General features: G+C 44.8%; 1 protein-coding gene across 3 annotated transcripts in view; it reads left to right on the forward strand.

The window, feature by feature from the left end:
* cdh8 (cadherin 8) overlaps positions 1-18,213 on the forward strand; it is a 271,443-nt gene that overhangs the window by 32,903 nt on the left and 220,327 nt on the right. For all 3 annotated transcript variants that reach the window (XM_072517821.1, XM_072517822.1, XM_072517823.1), the window contains exon 2: positions 7,067-7,589. In XM_072517821.1, the coding sequence (XP_072373922.1) occupies positions 7,338-7,589 (252 nt within the window). In that variant the 5' untranslated portion in view covers positions 7,067-7,337. The remainder of the gene's footprint in view (positions 1-7,066; positions 7,590-18,213) is intronic.

The raw sequence follows: 18,213 nt of genomic DNA on the forward strand, positions 1-18,213 counted from the left end.
TGTATCCTGCACAATCTTCTGACCTGCAATATGCCTTTGTACAATCATTTCCAGCTCCATCACCGAGTATGTTTTTATTCTTTTTCAATCTTTTCCCAATTCCCTTTTGAGAGTTGAATCTGCTTCCAGCATCATTTTAGTCAACATATTCCAGATTGCTGTGAGAATTCTTCTCAACTGACTCCCAGTCCTTTTGCCAATGTGATCATTGTATGCCAACCCATAGCGTCCCCCTCTTTGTGGTTTGGTCTGCTGCAATTAATAGTACCATTGCTTTCGGCAAAAGACTGTCTCACTCCAGGATCTGAACCATAATGTAGTCGAAGGATCCAGGATCACAATGTGCTCTCGGTGAGTGAGGTGTTAGCCCGTGCTCTTGGCTGCCTGTTCTAGAACTGCAGGTAGATGTTCAAAATTCCCTTGTACTGCTGCTGGGAACAGTGGGCCGGATGCTTTGATCCTGAGGGTAAGTGTTGACGCTGTCGTAAATGCCGTCGCTTTTTACGACGGCGTTAACAGGCCCCCAGAAGCAGCGATCCTGAGCCCTAACTGTAGAACTACCGCAACTGTAAAAGTCTAGTGAGAGTGGCTATTATACGAATGTAAGATATAGGAGCTGGTGGGGACCATCCGCCCAGCCTCCTCGAGCAGGCGCCGGAATGTGGCGACGAGGGGCTTTTCACAGTAACTTCATTTGAAGCCTACTTGTGACAGTAAACGATTTTCATTTCATTTCAACTGCTCATGAATTAGCTAAAACTAAAACTTAAAAGCTTCTCCACCTTACAAAGCCATAACTGCTGAGCAACATCCACACGCTTATGCTTTGTAATTATTCTTCACACCCTCGCCTTCTCAGAGCACAATAGGAACACAATTGGAACTTAACCAACCCCAACACTTTCAGATATCGTTGTCCAGCATGAATCTAACTGTAGGTTTTACCCTTCCAGGCACAGCAAATTTAAATGAAACCTACTTAAAACTATGCTTTATCTTAATAATACAAAGATAAATCCTTTAAAACTACCTTTGTTCTACTAATAGTATATCCGAGGCTGAGGTCGATAGACTTTTGGGTACTAAGGGAATCAAAAGATACAGTGATAATGTGAGAAGGTGGAGTTAATGTGGAAGATCCAACATGATCATGTTGAGTGGAAGAGCAGGCACAAAGGACGGATGGTCCCCACCATCTCCTATATCTTACATTGTTATAATAGCCACTCTCACTAGACTTTTACAGTTGCGGTAGTTCTACAGTTTAAAAAAAAATCATTTACGGGATGTGGGTGTCGCTGGTTAAGCCAGCATTTATTTCCCATTCCTAGTTAACCTTGCGAAAGTAGTGGTGAACCGCCGCAGTCCTTGAGATGCAGGTCTACCCAATGTGCTATCAGGAGGGAGTTCCAGGATTTTGACAGCGAAGAAATGGCGATATAGTTCCAAGTCAGGCAGGTGAATAGCTTGGAGGTGAAACTCGCAGGTGGTTGAGATCCCAGGTACCTGCTGCTCTTGTCCTTCTAGATGGTAGTAGCCGTGGGTTTGCAAAGTGCTGTCTAAGAAACCATGGTGAGTTGCTGCAGTCCATCTTGTAGATCCGCCACCCTGATCACCCCCCCTCGTCACCCCCACCCTTTTCCCCCAACCATGACCCCTGCCACGTATCTTTATTCCGGGTCACAGCTCTCAGTTCCAGGCAGCAAGCTGGCCACTGCAGTGCTGTTGCTGCAATGGCTGGAGAGCTGCCGATCAATCTGGTTGGCTCGCAGCTCTAAAGTGGGACTCCCGCCTGATGATGGGCGGTCGTACAATCATCTGCCAAACAATGCTTGTTGGAGTGTGAACTGGAATTGGGCCTGCTGGAGTCTCCATCATCCTGAAAATCCTGGCCTTGGAAATTGACTTCTATTCAGGTCTTGGTCATTCTTTGTGTCACAATCTTACACTCAACCTTACCGTCTTGTCATACTATCATTGCAATTAAATAATGCTCCGGATTTACATTACAAACGATCTAATGACTGTCAAAAACCCCTCTTTGTGAGCCGAACGAGATCCCTTTCACCTTTGACAAAACCTGTCTGTGTAGAAAATTTCGACCAAATTTTCCATTCATGTCCATTTGTAACATCAATACAATTCGAGCGGAATTGGTGAAATCAGCTTAAAAGATTGTGAAATTTGAACATGTAAGTGAGTTGCAGTCAAAACCACTTGCACTGGGGTGGCAATGTCCAAGGACTGTGGGAGGAAATTCACGCAGGCACGGGGAGAATGTGCAAACTCCACACAGTCACCCGATGCCGGATTTGAGCCCGGGTCCCTGGCGCTATGAAGCAGCAGTGCTAACCGCTGTGCCACCGTGCCGCCAAGTTTCTCTTTATTTCACTCCTAGCTCCCCTGCTGACCATCCTTTTTGAGTAATCATTCATGATTTCATATCCGATTACTCACAAATGGAATAGTAGGACGCCTTTATTAAAAATGCTTGTGTTAGGCGATAAACCATTTTAAACTTTATTATTAAAGGTGCACCTTGTTCCCACTCTTAAATACATCAAGGAATACTTTTTAAAAGAGGGAAGAAATACATTACTACATTTTCGTACGCTGCCTGAATCTGCAGGTTCACGCACGATCTGTGTGTGATTACACAAATAACTCTGAGGGGAAACCTGACCAAACCCGTGCAGTTTCTAGCAGAAACTCTATCGTATTACCTTTTGGAAGTTCTTCAGGCCTTGCGCCTTGCTGAAAAAAAACTCCTGATGTGCTGAGAATATATTAATGCACAGGTAATGCTGCACAGATGTGTTCAGATAACTGCTCCAGGCCTTAAAGATGGAGAGTAAATTTCATAGAGTCATAGAATTCACTGTGCAAAGGAGGCCATTTGGCCCATCAAGTCTGCACCGGCCCTTGGAAAGAGCACCCCACTTCAGCCCATGCCTCCACCCTATCCCCGTAACCCAGTAACCCCATCGAACCTTTTGGACACTCAGGGGCAATTTGGCATGACCAATCCACCTAACCTGCACATGTTTGGACTGTGGGAGGAAACCGACATGGGAGAAAGTGCAAACGTCACATAGACAGTCACCCGAGGCTGGCATTGAACCCAAGACACTGGAGCTGTGAGGCAGCAGTGCTAACCACTGTGCCACTGTGCCGCCCCAATATTTCTAATGTCTTGAAATTAGATGAAATATCTGACCTGAAATGTAGCTTGGGAGTTTCCAATCTATACTTAAATTGATTGTCCATACCTTTGGAATGAAGGAAGAAGTCTTCATTCTTTTCATGAAAGCATGCATTTAATCACTTTACATGCTGAAGGGTTATTTGCAGAAATCTCAATTTTATGGAGAGGTTAAATTGGCAGACCATATAGTGCCGACGATTTTCGGGGTGCTCATGTTTTACGGTCCGCCAACGCCATGCTTTTTCAAATTCTCATCCTTGTTTTAAAATCCCTCCATGGTCAGCGCAGTAGCACAGTGAGTAGCACAGTGTTTCACAGCTCCAAGGTCCCAGGTTCGATTCCCGGCTTGGGTCACTGTCTGTGTGGAGTCGGCACGTTCTCCCCGTGTCTGCGTGGGTTTCCTCCGGGTGCTCCGGTTTCCTCCCACAAGTCCCAAAAGACGTGCTTGTTCGGTGAATTGGACATTCTGAATTCTCCCTCTGTGTACCTGAACAGGCGCCGGAGTGTGGCGACCAGGGGATTTTCACAGTAACTTCATTGCAGTGTTAATGCAAGCCTACTTGTGACAATAAAGATTATTGTTATTACTTCATCCTTCCCTATCTCTGTAACCTCCTCCAGCTCGACGACCCTCCTCGATATCTACATTCCCCCAGTTCTAGCCTTCTGCACATTCCCAATTTCTATCACTCCACCACTGTGTATTCAGCTGCCTTGCTCCATGTTCTGGAACTCCTTTCCAATGTGGTTCCATTTCTACATCTCTATTCTCGTTCACAACAATCTTTAAATACACCATAATTGACCAAGCTTTTAGTTGCGAAGTAATACATCCTTTTTGGCTCGGTGACAATTGCCTCAATGGCATGTTTCAGAACCAAATTAGAAGTGTTGACTTCTTTCAATAAATTGTGGGCTTTTTGCCTCAGTGGGTATTGAGTGAATGTGGTATTGAGTCATACAGACTGGAAAAGGTCCCAAGTTTGATTCTCGGTGTGTGCTGAATTAATAATGTCTTTCAGGCTCCGTGTGGAAATTTGCTACAATTGGTGACCTTGGGAAGGGTAAATATGCATCCTGTTTCCCTTGCTTCTGATCATCAGCCAGTGTTCCTATAATGTTAAAAAACATATCTTGTATGAAATACCTGGAGAGGAGACGGATTGTGTTTGGGAATCATAACATTGGTTATGTTACTTGGCTCCCAATTTGGGCATATGAGTTCAAATCTCAACATGACAGCTGCGAAATTTCATTAAATAACAATAGTGAACTAAATAAATATGGACTTTAAAAATTGCTCCGATCCGTAATGGTCACCATGTAAACAGCAGATTGCTGTAAAAACCTGTCTGGCTCATTAATGTCCTTTAGGGACGGAAATCTGTCTGTATGTGTGAGTCCAGACACATTGCACTGTGGTGGATTCTGACTGGAGGAGGGGGTCTACTGAATGTTTGACATGTCCCACTAAAGACAGGCATAACTGGGACTCTTGCAGGTATCCATAGCAACACCTTTGCCATCCCTCATATAAAAAGTGTTGCTGTGGATATTTGCATATGCCCGAGTTAGAGCTGGCTTTCTGTCGGAATATGTCCTACTGAGACCGCATCCTCAGCGTTTTTAAAAATTTGTTAATGGGATGTGGGCATCGCAGGCTGCGCCAGCATTTAATACCCATCCCTAAATGCCCTCGAGGGGGCAGTTAACAGTCAACCACATTGCTGTGGGTCTGGAGTCGCATGTAGGCCAGGCCAGGTAAGGAAGACAGATTTCCTTCCCGAAAGGACATCAGTGAACCAGATGGGTTTTTCCTGACAATCAGCAAAGGCGTCAGAGTCATCGTCAGACTTTTAATTCCAGATTTTTTAAAAAATTGAGCGGTGGGATTCGAACCTGGGTCCCCGGTGCATTACTCTGACTCTTTGGTTTACTAGTCCAGTGATAACACCATTACGCCATTGCCGCCCCTCATTTTCTCTTCGAGGGATACCTACCTTGAAGAATTTCTGGTGAAATCTGATCTGACAAGCTGGAGCCAACCACCAGGACAAAATAACCGTCACCACACAGACTGCAGTCGTCAATGAAAGTGGCTTCTACCAACTTCTCAATGCCGATCACATACAATCATACGAATTAGGGTCAGGAGTAGGCCACTCGGCCCCTCGAACCTGCTCCGCCATCCAATAAGATCATGGCTCACGTGATTTTTACTTGAACCACACATTGCTACCTATTCCCGATACCTTTCCACCTCCTTGCTTAACAAGAATCTGCACAGCTCAACCTGAAAAATATCTTTAAAATATTCCACCGTCTTTTGAGGAAGAGAGCTCAAGAGACACATGACCCTCTGAGAGAAATGTGTCTCCTAATTTCTGTCTTGAATGAGTGACCCCTTGGGCGTCAATCTCTGACCCCCCAGCGGGTCGTTGAATGGCCGGTGGCCACCGTAAATCCCGCCCCCGCCGGTTGCCGAAGTCTCCGGCACCGGTCTCCACCATGGCGGAGGTGGAAGAGACTCCCTCCACTGCGCATGCGTGGGAAACTGTCAGCGGCCGCTGATGCTCCTGCGCATGTGCCGCCCCGAGATGTCATTTCCGCGCCAGCTGGCGGGGCAACAAAGACCGTTTCCGCCAGCTGTTGGGGCAGAAATCCCTCCGGCGTCGGCCTAGCCCCTCAATGTTGGGGCTCGGCCCCCAAAGATGCGGAGCATTCCGGACCTTTGGGGCGGCGCGATGCCCGTCTGATTGGCGCCGTTTTGGGCGCCAGTCGGCGGACATCGCGCCGTTTCGGGAGAATTTTGCCCCTTATTTTTAAACAGTGAAGTCCTCTTCACATCCACCCTGTCAATACCTCTCAGGATCTTTGAGGTTTTGATCAATTCGCCTCTTACTCTTCTAAACTCTAGTGGAAACAAACATAACCTCTCCAAACATTCCTCATAAGACAACCCACCCATTCTTGGTCATAGTCCAGTAAACCTTCTCTGAACTGCTTCTCACACATTAGGAGACCAATACTGTACAATACTGTCCAGATGTTGGGGTTAGGTAATAAATGCTGGTGTTGCCAGTGACACCCACATCCACTGAATGAAATAAAATGATAAAAGGTTTGGTGCTGATGATTCCAATGGGCATATAACTGCTACTACTTTTTTTAAAATTTTAAGTACCCAATGTTTCTTTTCCAATTCAGGGGCAATTTAGCGTGGCCAATCCACCTGCCCTGCACATCTTTGGGTTGTGGGGCTGAGACCCACGCAGGCACGGGGAGAACGTGCAAACTCCATGTGGACAGTGACCCGGGGCCGGGATCGAGCCCAGGTCCTCAGTGCTGTGAGGCAGCAGTGCTAGCCACTGTGCCACCCAGATGCTGTCTTTCTAAGACAATGTCTTGGCAAACAGTTTTATATTGCACAGAATTACAACACCGCATCAGGCCATTCGACCCAGCTCGATGATCACTGGCATACCAATTACAGATTATCTTTCAGGAAACTTGCATCGCTGTACGTTTATGAACGAATTTTAAACAAGGTTTTCTAATCACCTTTTTTCATGAGGAAAGTTGCTTTGGTCAGCAAGGCGCTGCCTGAAAGGCTGGTGGAAGCAGATTCAACAGTAACTTTCCGAAGGGAATTGGATCACACTTGAAACAGGAAAGAAAAAGTTGCAGGACGAATAACGGGTGTGAAACTAATTAGAAAGCTATTTCAAAGAGATGGCATAGTCACGATAGGCCGAGTGGCCTACTTCTGTGATTCTAAGTGCTCCTTAAAGATATGAAATGATAAAGGTTACGTTACAGTGACTTGGAAAAAAAACTAATGACTCTCTCTTATGTTTCCAGACCATTCTCATGAAGCGAACAAGCCATGAACTCCACTGATAGATTAAAGGCATTTCTATCCTTTACACTCAGTGTCCTTTAAAGGCAGCAAAGGAACTGTGCAGGAAGGCGGATTTATCACATGACAAACTTAGTGACTTTCAACCACAAAGGACCACAGTAATAAGGAAACATTTTCTGAGGAGCACTTCAGTTTTTTCTCAACGTCAACCCCTACACCCAACCTCGCCTCCCCAACCCCTCAGTAACCTTCTTGGAGTGTGACGGGATAATGCCCGAGAGACTGGGAAGAAAGCTGATGGATATCCGGATGCGATTGATACTGGCGTGGATTAGCATGCTTCCCTTCGTGCAGTCGATTACGTTGGACCCCCCACAGAATTTACAGGATGGAACTGTCTTAGCCCTCGATGGGCTGAATGGCGATCCTGGGGCTCATAGCCGTGCCAAGAGAGGCTGGGTCTGGAACCAAATGTTTGTACTGGAAGAATTCTCGGGCCCCGAACCTATCCTCGTTGGCCGGGTATGTTTATAAAATTATTCTAATCCTTACAGACAGGGAATCAGGCTTTGGTGGAGCATGCCACCTTGATAACTTCTCATGAGATAGAATTTCCCCCTCATCCTTTCACTTCAAACACGTTTTGGTTTATATGTTGCTGGAAGTGTATAACAGGGCATCTGGGATCTTAGTGAATGATGAGAGAATAAGGGCGGGATTGATTAACCCCGCTGAAAGACAATGGACCTTTGGCAGGCCGGCTGCACCCCCGCGGTGGGTCCCGTCACAGAAGGGAAAAAGATAAGGAACGAGAGAGAAAAAGAGAAAGAAAAATCAAAAGAGTTTATTTTCCAACCTCTGAGAAGAATTTGCAACATAACAGAATTGAGACTCAATAATTTCCACAGGTCCCCTTTCCGGACCTAAGTGGTTGATTGGCATAGCATTAATAATTATGACAATTATGTTGTTAAGGACCAGTTCAAATTCTTGCAGTAAATTGAACCTGTCAATCCAGAAAGTTCCTAATAATGACTGGGGATTAAGAGGAAGGTGCTATTTGGCTGAAAGGCAGAGCAGCATAAATTGACATCAAGCTCCAGCAATTTGCTACTCACAATGTATCTGTCCTTCCCCTGTTCGTGGTGGTTCACACCTTTGGTAATTCCAGAGGACATTAACAAATTTGAACTTTACTTATAGCATTTTGCTGAATTTAAGGGCTGCTGGCAAAAATAAAATAAATATTGTCCTTTGGTCCTTTGTCACGTTCCGTGGACAGTGAAGCTGAGATCACTGGCTGAGGGCTAGCTTTCTGGCAAGAGTTGGAGGGGGTCAATTTCTATTCATGATGTTACCATGTCATGCAATGGATGTAATATTACATTAACAAAGAATGTTTTTGTCCAATGGATTGACAACAGCAGTCTCTGTCTCCATCTTATTTAACAGGTAAAGGTGAGAATGAACATTTACCACCTCAAAAGCTTAATCCCATACTTGCGGTATAAATGATGTTTTTTTTGCAGTTTAGTTTTCCCAGCAGTAATGGAGTCATTCGCAGTGGCACACTGTGTGCTAATCACGAGCCACCATCTTGGAATAATGTCCCAAAGACTGGGTTGACAGGTGCACTATTCAGTGTCAAACTAAGTCAAATAGATAGAGGAGGTCCAAGGTTTAATTACATTATTCACCTCAGTTCAGGTGGCAGTATAGAGTAACCAATGAATTAACAGAGTATTAGGTGATCCACCCGAATAGGGAATTCAGGAGAAACGTCGTTGCCCAGAGAGGGGCGAGAAATGTATAGCTCAGTTGGGGCAAATAATGTCATTACAACGGAAGTAAAGTGAGAAAGACAGATAGAAAGGAATAGAAAGATATGGTTATGAGGAGTGGGAACAGGCTCATGTGGAGCATAAACACTGCCAAGGACATCTTGGACTTAATAGCCTTTTTGTATGTCAAATACTTTTAACATTAAGGTTTTGTAATAGCAGGGTGAAGTGACAGAGAGGGGAGTGATGCAGCAAGGGAATTATACCCCTACATAATCAGCTGTTTAAGGAAAGGAGGAAACGTTTTTGAAGAGACAAAAGAGAAATGTTACTTTGTTGTGTAACGACAGAGGGATTAACATGATGGCTGAAGGCAGAGTGAGCTCCAAGTGATGTGAAACAGCAAATAATGTCTGACTTGGCAAGGTTATTATACCTCCCATGACACAAGAATGCAAAGCGGGGAAAAAAGGCTTCCTCCGATTCTGAAACACATTGGTCAAGGTATGTCCCCACAGCTGCCTGTCCAATTACAGTGCATTGAGAAAGGCCACACATGTTCCAGCTTACTGCATTGAACATCTGGAAGGATCCCTGTCCATTACAAACACGGGAATCAAAGAAAAAAGGAGCAAAGCAACTATTTAGAGGCAAGTTATTTGAGTCAACAATACAAAAGATAATTTGCAGTTGAGGTGTTGATAGCAAGAAATAGGAAAAATAGCACTACATTGGAAATACCTCCTTCAGCATGACATATGTCGGATTTAGATGTTGGAGCAGTTTGATGCCAAGAATATCAGGTATATGGCATTACATAGAATATATATCACAGAGACAGACCATTCGGCCCAACCAGCTATGCTGGCAATTTAAGCTCCGCTCAACCCTTTTCATCTCATTCCATCACATATTCTTCTATTTCTTTCTCCCTTAAGCGTTCATCAAGCTTACCTGTGAATTCATCAATATTTTTTTGTCTGACCCACTCCCTGAGGAAGCAACTTCCATGTTCTCAACACTCTCTGGGTAACGATGTTTCTTAAGAATTCCCAGTTTGATTTCTCGGTTATTATTTGATATTGATGGTTCTGAGTTTTGCTCACCTTATTTTCTATTCCTATTGCGTGCAAATGGAGGGAGGGTTGCCCCTAGCTCAGCATTGTTATCCCTGGGCAGCACGGTGGCGCTGTGGGTTAGCCCTGTTGCCTCACGGCGCAGAGGTCCCACGTTCGATCCCGGCTCTGGGTCACAGTCCGTGTGGAGTTTGCACATTCTCCCCGTGTTTGCGTGGGTTTCGCCCCCACAACCCAAAGATGTGCCGGCTAGGTGGATTGGCCACACTAAATTGCCCCTTAATAGGAAAAAATGAATTGGGTACTCTAAATGTATTTTTAAAAAAGCATTGTTATCCCTCACTTCACAGAATGGAAAGGCATGTTTGAAGATTACGGGTCTGCAGGTATAAATAGCTGTTCTGAATCATACTAACAGGAATGTCTCTTAAAGTAGGAAGGAGTGACACTGATTGAGCTCAGCGAGCCCAACCTTAAGAAAGAAAAGGAGATAATTTTGGTATGGCCAGGTCTTCATCAGCTTATCAATTACAAACCTGCGCTCTCCATGTTTAATCTCACAACTCCAGCCACCGTGGCTCTTCATCTCTGCTATTCTTGTGACATCACTGTCCTATATCAATAGCTGCAGTCTGCTTCTGAGTGAAGGATACAGCGCAGTCTCAGGTCAGCTGAGGCATCATTTCACTGAAGGTATTCATAACCATCACAAGGAAATCAAAAGCAGCAGGAAGCAGCAATGCAAAAACAAAGTAGACCTTTTCTTGATTGACGATCTCGTTCATGTGTCACTGGAGTGATATTTTCCCCGACACAATTAAGTCTCTCCAAGGAGGAGATTAGTCAGATAGGATTGTTATATTTGGTGATACCCTACAGCCTGATGTTCCTTGTGTGCGAGCAGAATTCAGCAGTGCTACGCGAAGGACCTCTGTAGTTTTCCAAATGTCACTGTAGAGAGGTCTGCAGTAAAGCAAGATGAAAACTAAACTGTTGAACCCAACCTTTCACAGTGATTTTCACAGTTTTGAACTGACATTTTATTTTTTGACAAGTGCATACAAAACAGCAGTTTCAGATAGTTCTTAACTCTCTGGTGTTTCAGAGTTTTCTTTGATAAGTCACTCACAATGATTTACAGATATCTTCTTTATTTGAATCCAATTAATTACTTCTGGCAGGATTAAAATACTCCTCCATTTTTTTGTTTGTAGAGAATTTTTGAAATGACCATGGGGATTGTATTGTCCACAAGCAATGGTTTGATTAGTTACAGACTGACAATTTAGAAATGACCATTAGGGATGTATAATAATACTTCACTAATTTTCCATTCAGATCCAGTGCACTCTGATACCCTCTTAATAATAATAACACCCTTTATTGTCACAAGTAGCGCTACATTAACACTGCAATGAAGCTACTGTGAAAATCCCCCAGTCGCCACATTCCGGCGCCTGTTCGGTAACACAGAGGGAGAATTCAGAATGTCCAATTAACCTAACCTGCACGTCTTTCGGGACTTGTGGGAGGAAATCTTCACAGCTCCAGGGTCCCAGGTTTGATTCCCGGCTTGGGTCACTGTCTGTGCGGAGCCTGCACGTCCTCCCCGTGTCTGCATGGGTTTCCTCTGGGTGCTCCGGTTTCCTCCCACAGTCCAAAGATGTGCAGGTTAGGTGAATTGGCCAATGATAAATTGCCCTGAATGTCCAAAATTGCCCTTGGTGTTGGGTGGAGGTGTTGAGTTTGGGTAGGGTGCTCTTTCCAGGAGCCGGTGCAGACTCAAAGGGCCGAATGGCCTCCTTCTGCACTGTAAATTCAATGATAATCTATAATTAATCTAGGACAAAGGTTCGGCACAACATCGTGGGCCGAAGGGCCTGTTCTGTGCTGTATTTTCTATGTTCTATGTTCTATGAAATCGGAGCACCCGCAGGAAACCCATGCAGACATGGGGAGAACGTGCAGACTCCACACTGACAGTGACCCAAGCCAGGAATCGAACCTGGGACCCTGGAGCTGTGAAGCAACAGTGCTAACCACTGTGCTACTGTGCTGCCCTATTCCTCATTACCCTATCACCCATGGAAGTTATGAATCAGTTGCTTTCCATAGTTGCCTCCGAGTCAAAAGGTTATTGGTTCCAGCCTCACTCCAGGGACTTGATTTCAACATTTAGGCTGACATTCATGTGTTGCACTGATGAAGTGTTGCACTGTCAGAGGTGAGGTATAAAACTGAGATGCGGATTGTTATTAAAGACCGCATGACAGTAGTCTGAAGAGCAGGTGAATCTCCAGAGTGTCCTCCCTAACTTTAATTCCCCAAATCATGAATTGGCTTGAATTTGAATTGGTTTTTGGATCGAGCAATGAGATGGATTAAGGGCTCGCCCTGTGCACTCTGCGCATTGGCTTTGTAACTTAAAGAATGCAATAAAAATCTTTAAAATAACATCACTGGAACTGCTAGTCATTATCACAATGTTATCTGCAGGAACATGCTGAGTGTAGGTTGGCTGTTGCATTTTCTAAATTACAACAGTAATTTCGAAAATGCTTAATTGGCTGGAAAGCACTTTGGGATGGCCTGATGTCATGAACATTTGTACAGAAATAAAATTCTAACTTTTTTCCCATTCCCTCATTATTTACAAATATCTCTCAACTCTGAAGCTCCTTTTCCCTTCCTCCCATGATCTGCAGACTTCTAAACTCACATTATCATAAGCATTGTTCTACTGTGAAAGGAGGCATCCTCTCAAAATCTACCCTGTCCAGCTGACTCAGAACCTCATTTGTTTCAATAAGATTGCCTCTAATTGCCAATGAGCTTAGACACAACATACTCGACCTTTCCCCAGAAGACAATCCCCTTCATCCCTGGAATCAGCCTGGTGAACCTTCCCTGAATCTCTTCGTTAGCAAGTCTCTTTAGAATCATAGAATTTACAATGCAGAATGAGGCCATTTGGCCCATCGAGTTTGTCCCAGCCCTTAGAAAGAGCACTCTACTTAAGCCCACACCTCCACCTTATCCCCGTAACCCAGTAACCCCACCTAACTTTTTTGGGGCACTAAGGGGCAATTTAGCATCTAACCTGCATATCTTTGGACTGTGGGAGAAAACTAGAGCACCTGGAGGAAACCCACGCAGACACAGGGAGAACGTGCAGAATCCGCACAGACAGTGACCCAAGCTGGGAATCGAAGCTGGGACCCTGGCGCTGTGAAGCCACAGTGCTAACCGCTGTGCTACCACGACTGAAGAAGGAGAGTAGGATTGTACACGATACTCCAGGTGCAAGCTCACCAGCCCGCTGTTTAGATGCAGCAAGACTTCCCTTCTTTCATACTCCATCCCCATTGCAATAAAGGCCATTTCATTTGACTCCCTCATTATATTTTGTACCTTTATGCAAACGTTTGGTGACTCATGTACAACGACACCCAGATTCCTCTGCACTGCAGAATACTGCAATCCCTCTCCTTTTAAATAATATTCTTTCTGCCTCAGTGGACAACCTCAGATTTCTGCACATTATATTCCACCTGCCAACATTTGCTAATGCAGGGAACCTATCGAAATTCCTTCTGTGGCCTGTTTCTATCCTCCCAACTTGCTTTCCTACCTATCTTTGTATGATCAGCAAATTTGGCTACAATAAATTCAGTCTCTTCGTTCAAGACATTAATATAAATCATAAATGGTTGAGCCCACTAGTTAATATTTGTTAATCTTAAAATGACCCAGCTATCCTGAATCTCTGTATTCTGTTAGTTCGCCAATCCTCTATCAATGCTAATAGGTCAGCCCCAAAACTGTGACCTCTTATCTTGTGCCGTGACTTTTTATGTGGTACTTTAAAGAATGCCCTTTGGAAATCCAAGTACACGACATCTACTGGTTCCCTTCTGTCTGTACCACTTGTTACATCCTCAATGACCTTTAATAAATTTGTCAAACAAGATTTCTCTTTTACAGAACCATGTTGATTGTGCCAGATTGTATTATGATTTTCCAAGTGATCTGTCCGTAATAATGAATCCTAGCATATGCACCATGACAAACGTTAGACTAATTGGCCTGTAGTTTTTAAAAAATAAATTTAGAGTACCCAATTCATTTTTCCCAATTAAGGGGCAATTTAGCGTGGCCATCTTTGGGTTGTGGGGGCGAAATCCACGCAAACACGGGGCGAATGTGCAAACTCCACTCAGAGCCGGGATCAAACCTGGGACCTCAGCACAGTGAGGCAGCAGTGCTATCCACTGCACCACTGTGCTGCCAATTGGCCTGTAGTTTACTGCTTTCTATCTCACACCTTTCCTGAATAGTGGTACTATATTTGTGGTTTTCCAACCCAATGGAACCTTTCCAGAATTTAGGGAATATTGGAGGGTTAAAACCATTGCATCCGTTATCCCTAGAGACACTACCTTTAGGGTGCAAGGATGCAGACAATCAGATCCAGCGGAATTGTCAGCCTTTAATCCCGTCAGTTTTCCCAGTGCCTTTCTCTCGCGACAGTGATTGTTTTAAGTTCCTCCCTCCCATTTGCCTCCATCCTTTCTATTATTCGTAGGATTTTTTTGTCTTGTACTGCAAATGCAGATGCAAAATACTTATTCATAGTCTCTATCGTTTCTTTGTCGCCCATTATTAATTTCCGGGTCTCACCCTCTCAGTAACCTAGTGAGATTGGTTTATAGGATTAACGAATTACATCATAGTAAAGGATCATTTAGGTAAGAGTGATCATAACATGATAGAAAACGTTCATTTGAAGGTGAGAATTTTGGGCTGAAGCCCGTGTCTGAAACTTAAATAAAGGTAATTACAAGGGTGTGAAGACAAAGTTGGCTGTAGTGGACTCGGAAAATACATTAAAAGGTAACTGAATGGAGAACCAGTGGCTGACATTTAAGGAGATATTTCATAACTCCATACATCTCACTGTGAAAGAAATAATCTATCAGAAGGAGGCACCATCCATGCCTTACTAAGGAAGTTAAGGATGGTGTAAAATTAAATTCAACAATGTACAATGCTGCCTAGATTAATGGTAGATGATTGGGAAGATTTTTAGAAACCAGCAAAGAATGACTAAAAATAAGGGAGAAATTGGAATGTGAGAAAGAATTAGCAATAAATATAAAAACACACAGTGAAAGCTTCCACAGGTATATATAAAGGAAAAGCGTAGTGAAGGTGAGGTCATTCACGAATCCTGTCTCATTAAACATTACCGGGTCTAAAATAGCCTGTTCCTTGATTGGTTCTGGAATATATTGTTCTAAGTAACCTTCCAGGCCCACTTGATTTATATTCTGTCCCATGGTGCAGCAAATCTCAGGTCAGTGGGCCTATGAAACCACTCCCTCCGGTAACCTATTTTCTTTGCTATTTCTTATCTCCGTTCAAACTGATTCTACATTTTGATTCTCTGAGCCTAGCTCATTTCTCTCTGCTGCACTGTTGTTGTCCTTTATCAACAGAGCCATCCCACCTCCTTTTCCTTTCTTTCCATCTTTCCAAAATGTTAACTTAAATATTCAGGTCCCAGTTGTGGTCAACTTGCAATCATTTTGTCTGAATGGCCATAATATTGTACTCACTTATTTCTGTTTGTGCTGTCAATGTATCCATCTCGTTATGAATGCTGTGTGCATTCAGATAAACAGCCTTTAAATCTACCTTTATACCATGTTTCCTACTTTGATTTTATTTGCTGGTGTACCCATGTTTGTATGCTCCATCCCTTAGATCATAGGATTTACAGTTACATTTGGCCCATCGAGTCTGCACAGACCCATGGAAAGATCACCCTATCGAAGCCGACACCTCCACCCTATCCCAGTAACCCCATCTAACCTTTTTGGACTCTAAGGGCAATTTATCATGGCCAATCCACCTAACCTGCACATCTTTGGACGTGGGAGGAAACCGGAGCACCCGGAGGAAACCCACGCAGACACGGGGAGAACATGCAGACTGCGCACAGTGAGCCAAGCCGGGAATTGAACCTGGGACCCTGACACTTTGAAGCAACGCTGCTGACCACTGTGCTACTGTGCCTCCCCGTCTCGTTGCATTCTGGTTATCATTACCTGTATCACTACTCTGCACTATTGTCTTGTCCTTTTTCTGAAACTTTTCAAATGTCCTCTCATGTGAATCATCCTCCCCAAATATTTATTTTAAAGTTCTCCCTCCAGCCCTAGTTCTATGACTCACTAAGACACTGATCCCAGCACAGTTAAGGTGAAGGCTGTTCCACTGCTACAACTCCCTCTTCCCCCAATACTGATGCCAGTACACCATGAATCAAAATCCATTCCTCACACAGCAAACGTATTCAACTCTCTAATCTTATTTAACCAATGTAAATTTGCTCATGGCTCAGTGAGGAACCAGAGATGGCGACATTTGTGGTTCTGCTTTTTAATTTAGCCCCTAGTTGCTCATGCATCCTCAGCAGAAACTCTTTCTTAGTCCTACTTATATTGTCGGTGCCCACGTGGTCCACAACAATTGGATCCTTCCCTTTTCACTCTCTCCGGCACTGAGCAGATGCACTTGGCCCTGGCAACAGGCAGGCAACACACGCTCTGACAGTAGAGAAGAAAGTCCATCCCCAAACCATACTACTCCCGACTATAGGTAAAGTGTTTCAAAACTGGCAACCTCAGATCAAGCACTGACCGATTTTGGACCTTCCCGACTTTCGGAAAATAAATCGGAACCTTAATTCAATGGATAGCGTCCACGTGGAATCGAGAGAATACGTTTGCTGAGAAGACTTATTGAAGTATTTTTCTCCAGTTGAGTTTTGAAAATTTCTAGAACATCTATTTGCCAAGACGCTTCACTTGTCTTTTCCACTGAAGTTAACAAGCTATTTTAAAAAAAAATATATGTTTATTCAAGGTTTTCAATAGATTTTTGCAAAACACTCCAAAAAGGAAAGAAAATATACAGAAGAAAAATAAAAAGGGCCTTACGCCATCCCCTCCAACAACTTAAACCACTAAACATTAAACTATCTAACAAACTAAGAACAAAAATGGGGCAAACGCCCCTTGCAATAATAAAAACAAGCCAACCCTCCCCCCCTGGGTCGCTGCTGCTCTTGACCTCCACCTAACGTTCCGCGAGAAAGTCTAGGAACGGTTGCCACCGCCTGGAGAACCCCTGCACAGACCCTTGCAAGGCAAACTTTACCCTCTCCAACTTGATGAATCCTGCCATGTCATTAATCCAAGCCTCCACGCTTGGGGGTTTCGCATCCCTCCACATTAGTAGGATTCTCCTCCGGGAGGCTACCAAGGACGCAAAGGCCAGAACTCCGGCCACTTTCGGCTCCTGTACTCCCGGCTCATCTGATATCCCGAATATTGCTATCCCCCAGCTCGATTTTACCGGAGTGTCCAAGACTTTGGACATAGCCTTTGCGAAGCCCCTCCAGAACCCCTCTAGCGCTGGGCACGCCCAGAACATATGGGCGTAATTTGCTGGGCTCCCCGAGCACCTCACGCATCTGTCCTCCACCCCAAAAAACTTGCACATCCTCGCCCCTGTCATATGTGCCCTGTGAACCACTTTGAACTGGATCAGGCTAAGTCTGGCGCAAGACGAGGAGGAGTTAACCTTGCCCAGGGCCTCAGCGCACAAGCCCTCATCCAGTTCCTCACCCAGCTCCTCCTCCCACTTGCCCTTCAGCTCCTCCACCGAGGCTCCCTCTGCCTCCTGCAACACCTGATAGATCGCCGAGACCTTGCCCTCTCCCACCCATACACCCGAGGTCACCCTTTCCTGAATCCTCCGTGGGGGAAGCAGCGGAAATTCCCTTACCTGCCTTCTCACAAATGCCCTCACCTGCATGTACCGAAAAGCGTTTCCAGGGGGTAACCCAAATTTCTCCTCCAGTGCCCCCAGGCTAGCAAAAGCCCCGTCGATAAATAGGTCCCCAATCCTTTTAATTCCCGCCCGATACCAGTTTAGGAATCCGCCATCTATCCTGCCCGGTGCAAACCTATGATTATTCCGTATTAGGGACCAAATTGAGGCCCCCAACTCACCCCTGTGCCATCTCCACTGACCCCAGATCCTCAGTGTCGCCGCCACCACCGGGTTCGTGGTGTACCGCGTCGGCGGTAGCGGCAAAGGTGCCGTCACCAGCGCTCCCAAGCTAGTGCCCACGCATGACGCCGCCTCTAATCTTTTCCACGCCACCCACTCTCACTCCATTAATCATTTCCGAATCATTGCCACATTGGCTGCCCAGTA

This window comes from Scyliorhinus torazame, chromosome 10 (assembly GCF_047496885.1).
Source record: "Scyliorhinus torazame isolate Kashiwa2021f chromosome 10, sScyTor2.1, whole genome shotgun sequence".
NCBI lineage: Eukaryota > Metazoa > Chordata > Chondrichthyes > Carcharhiniformes > Scyliorhinidae > Scyliorhinus > Scyliorhinus torazame.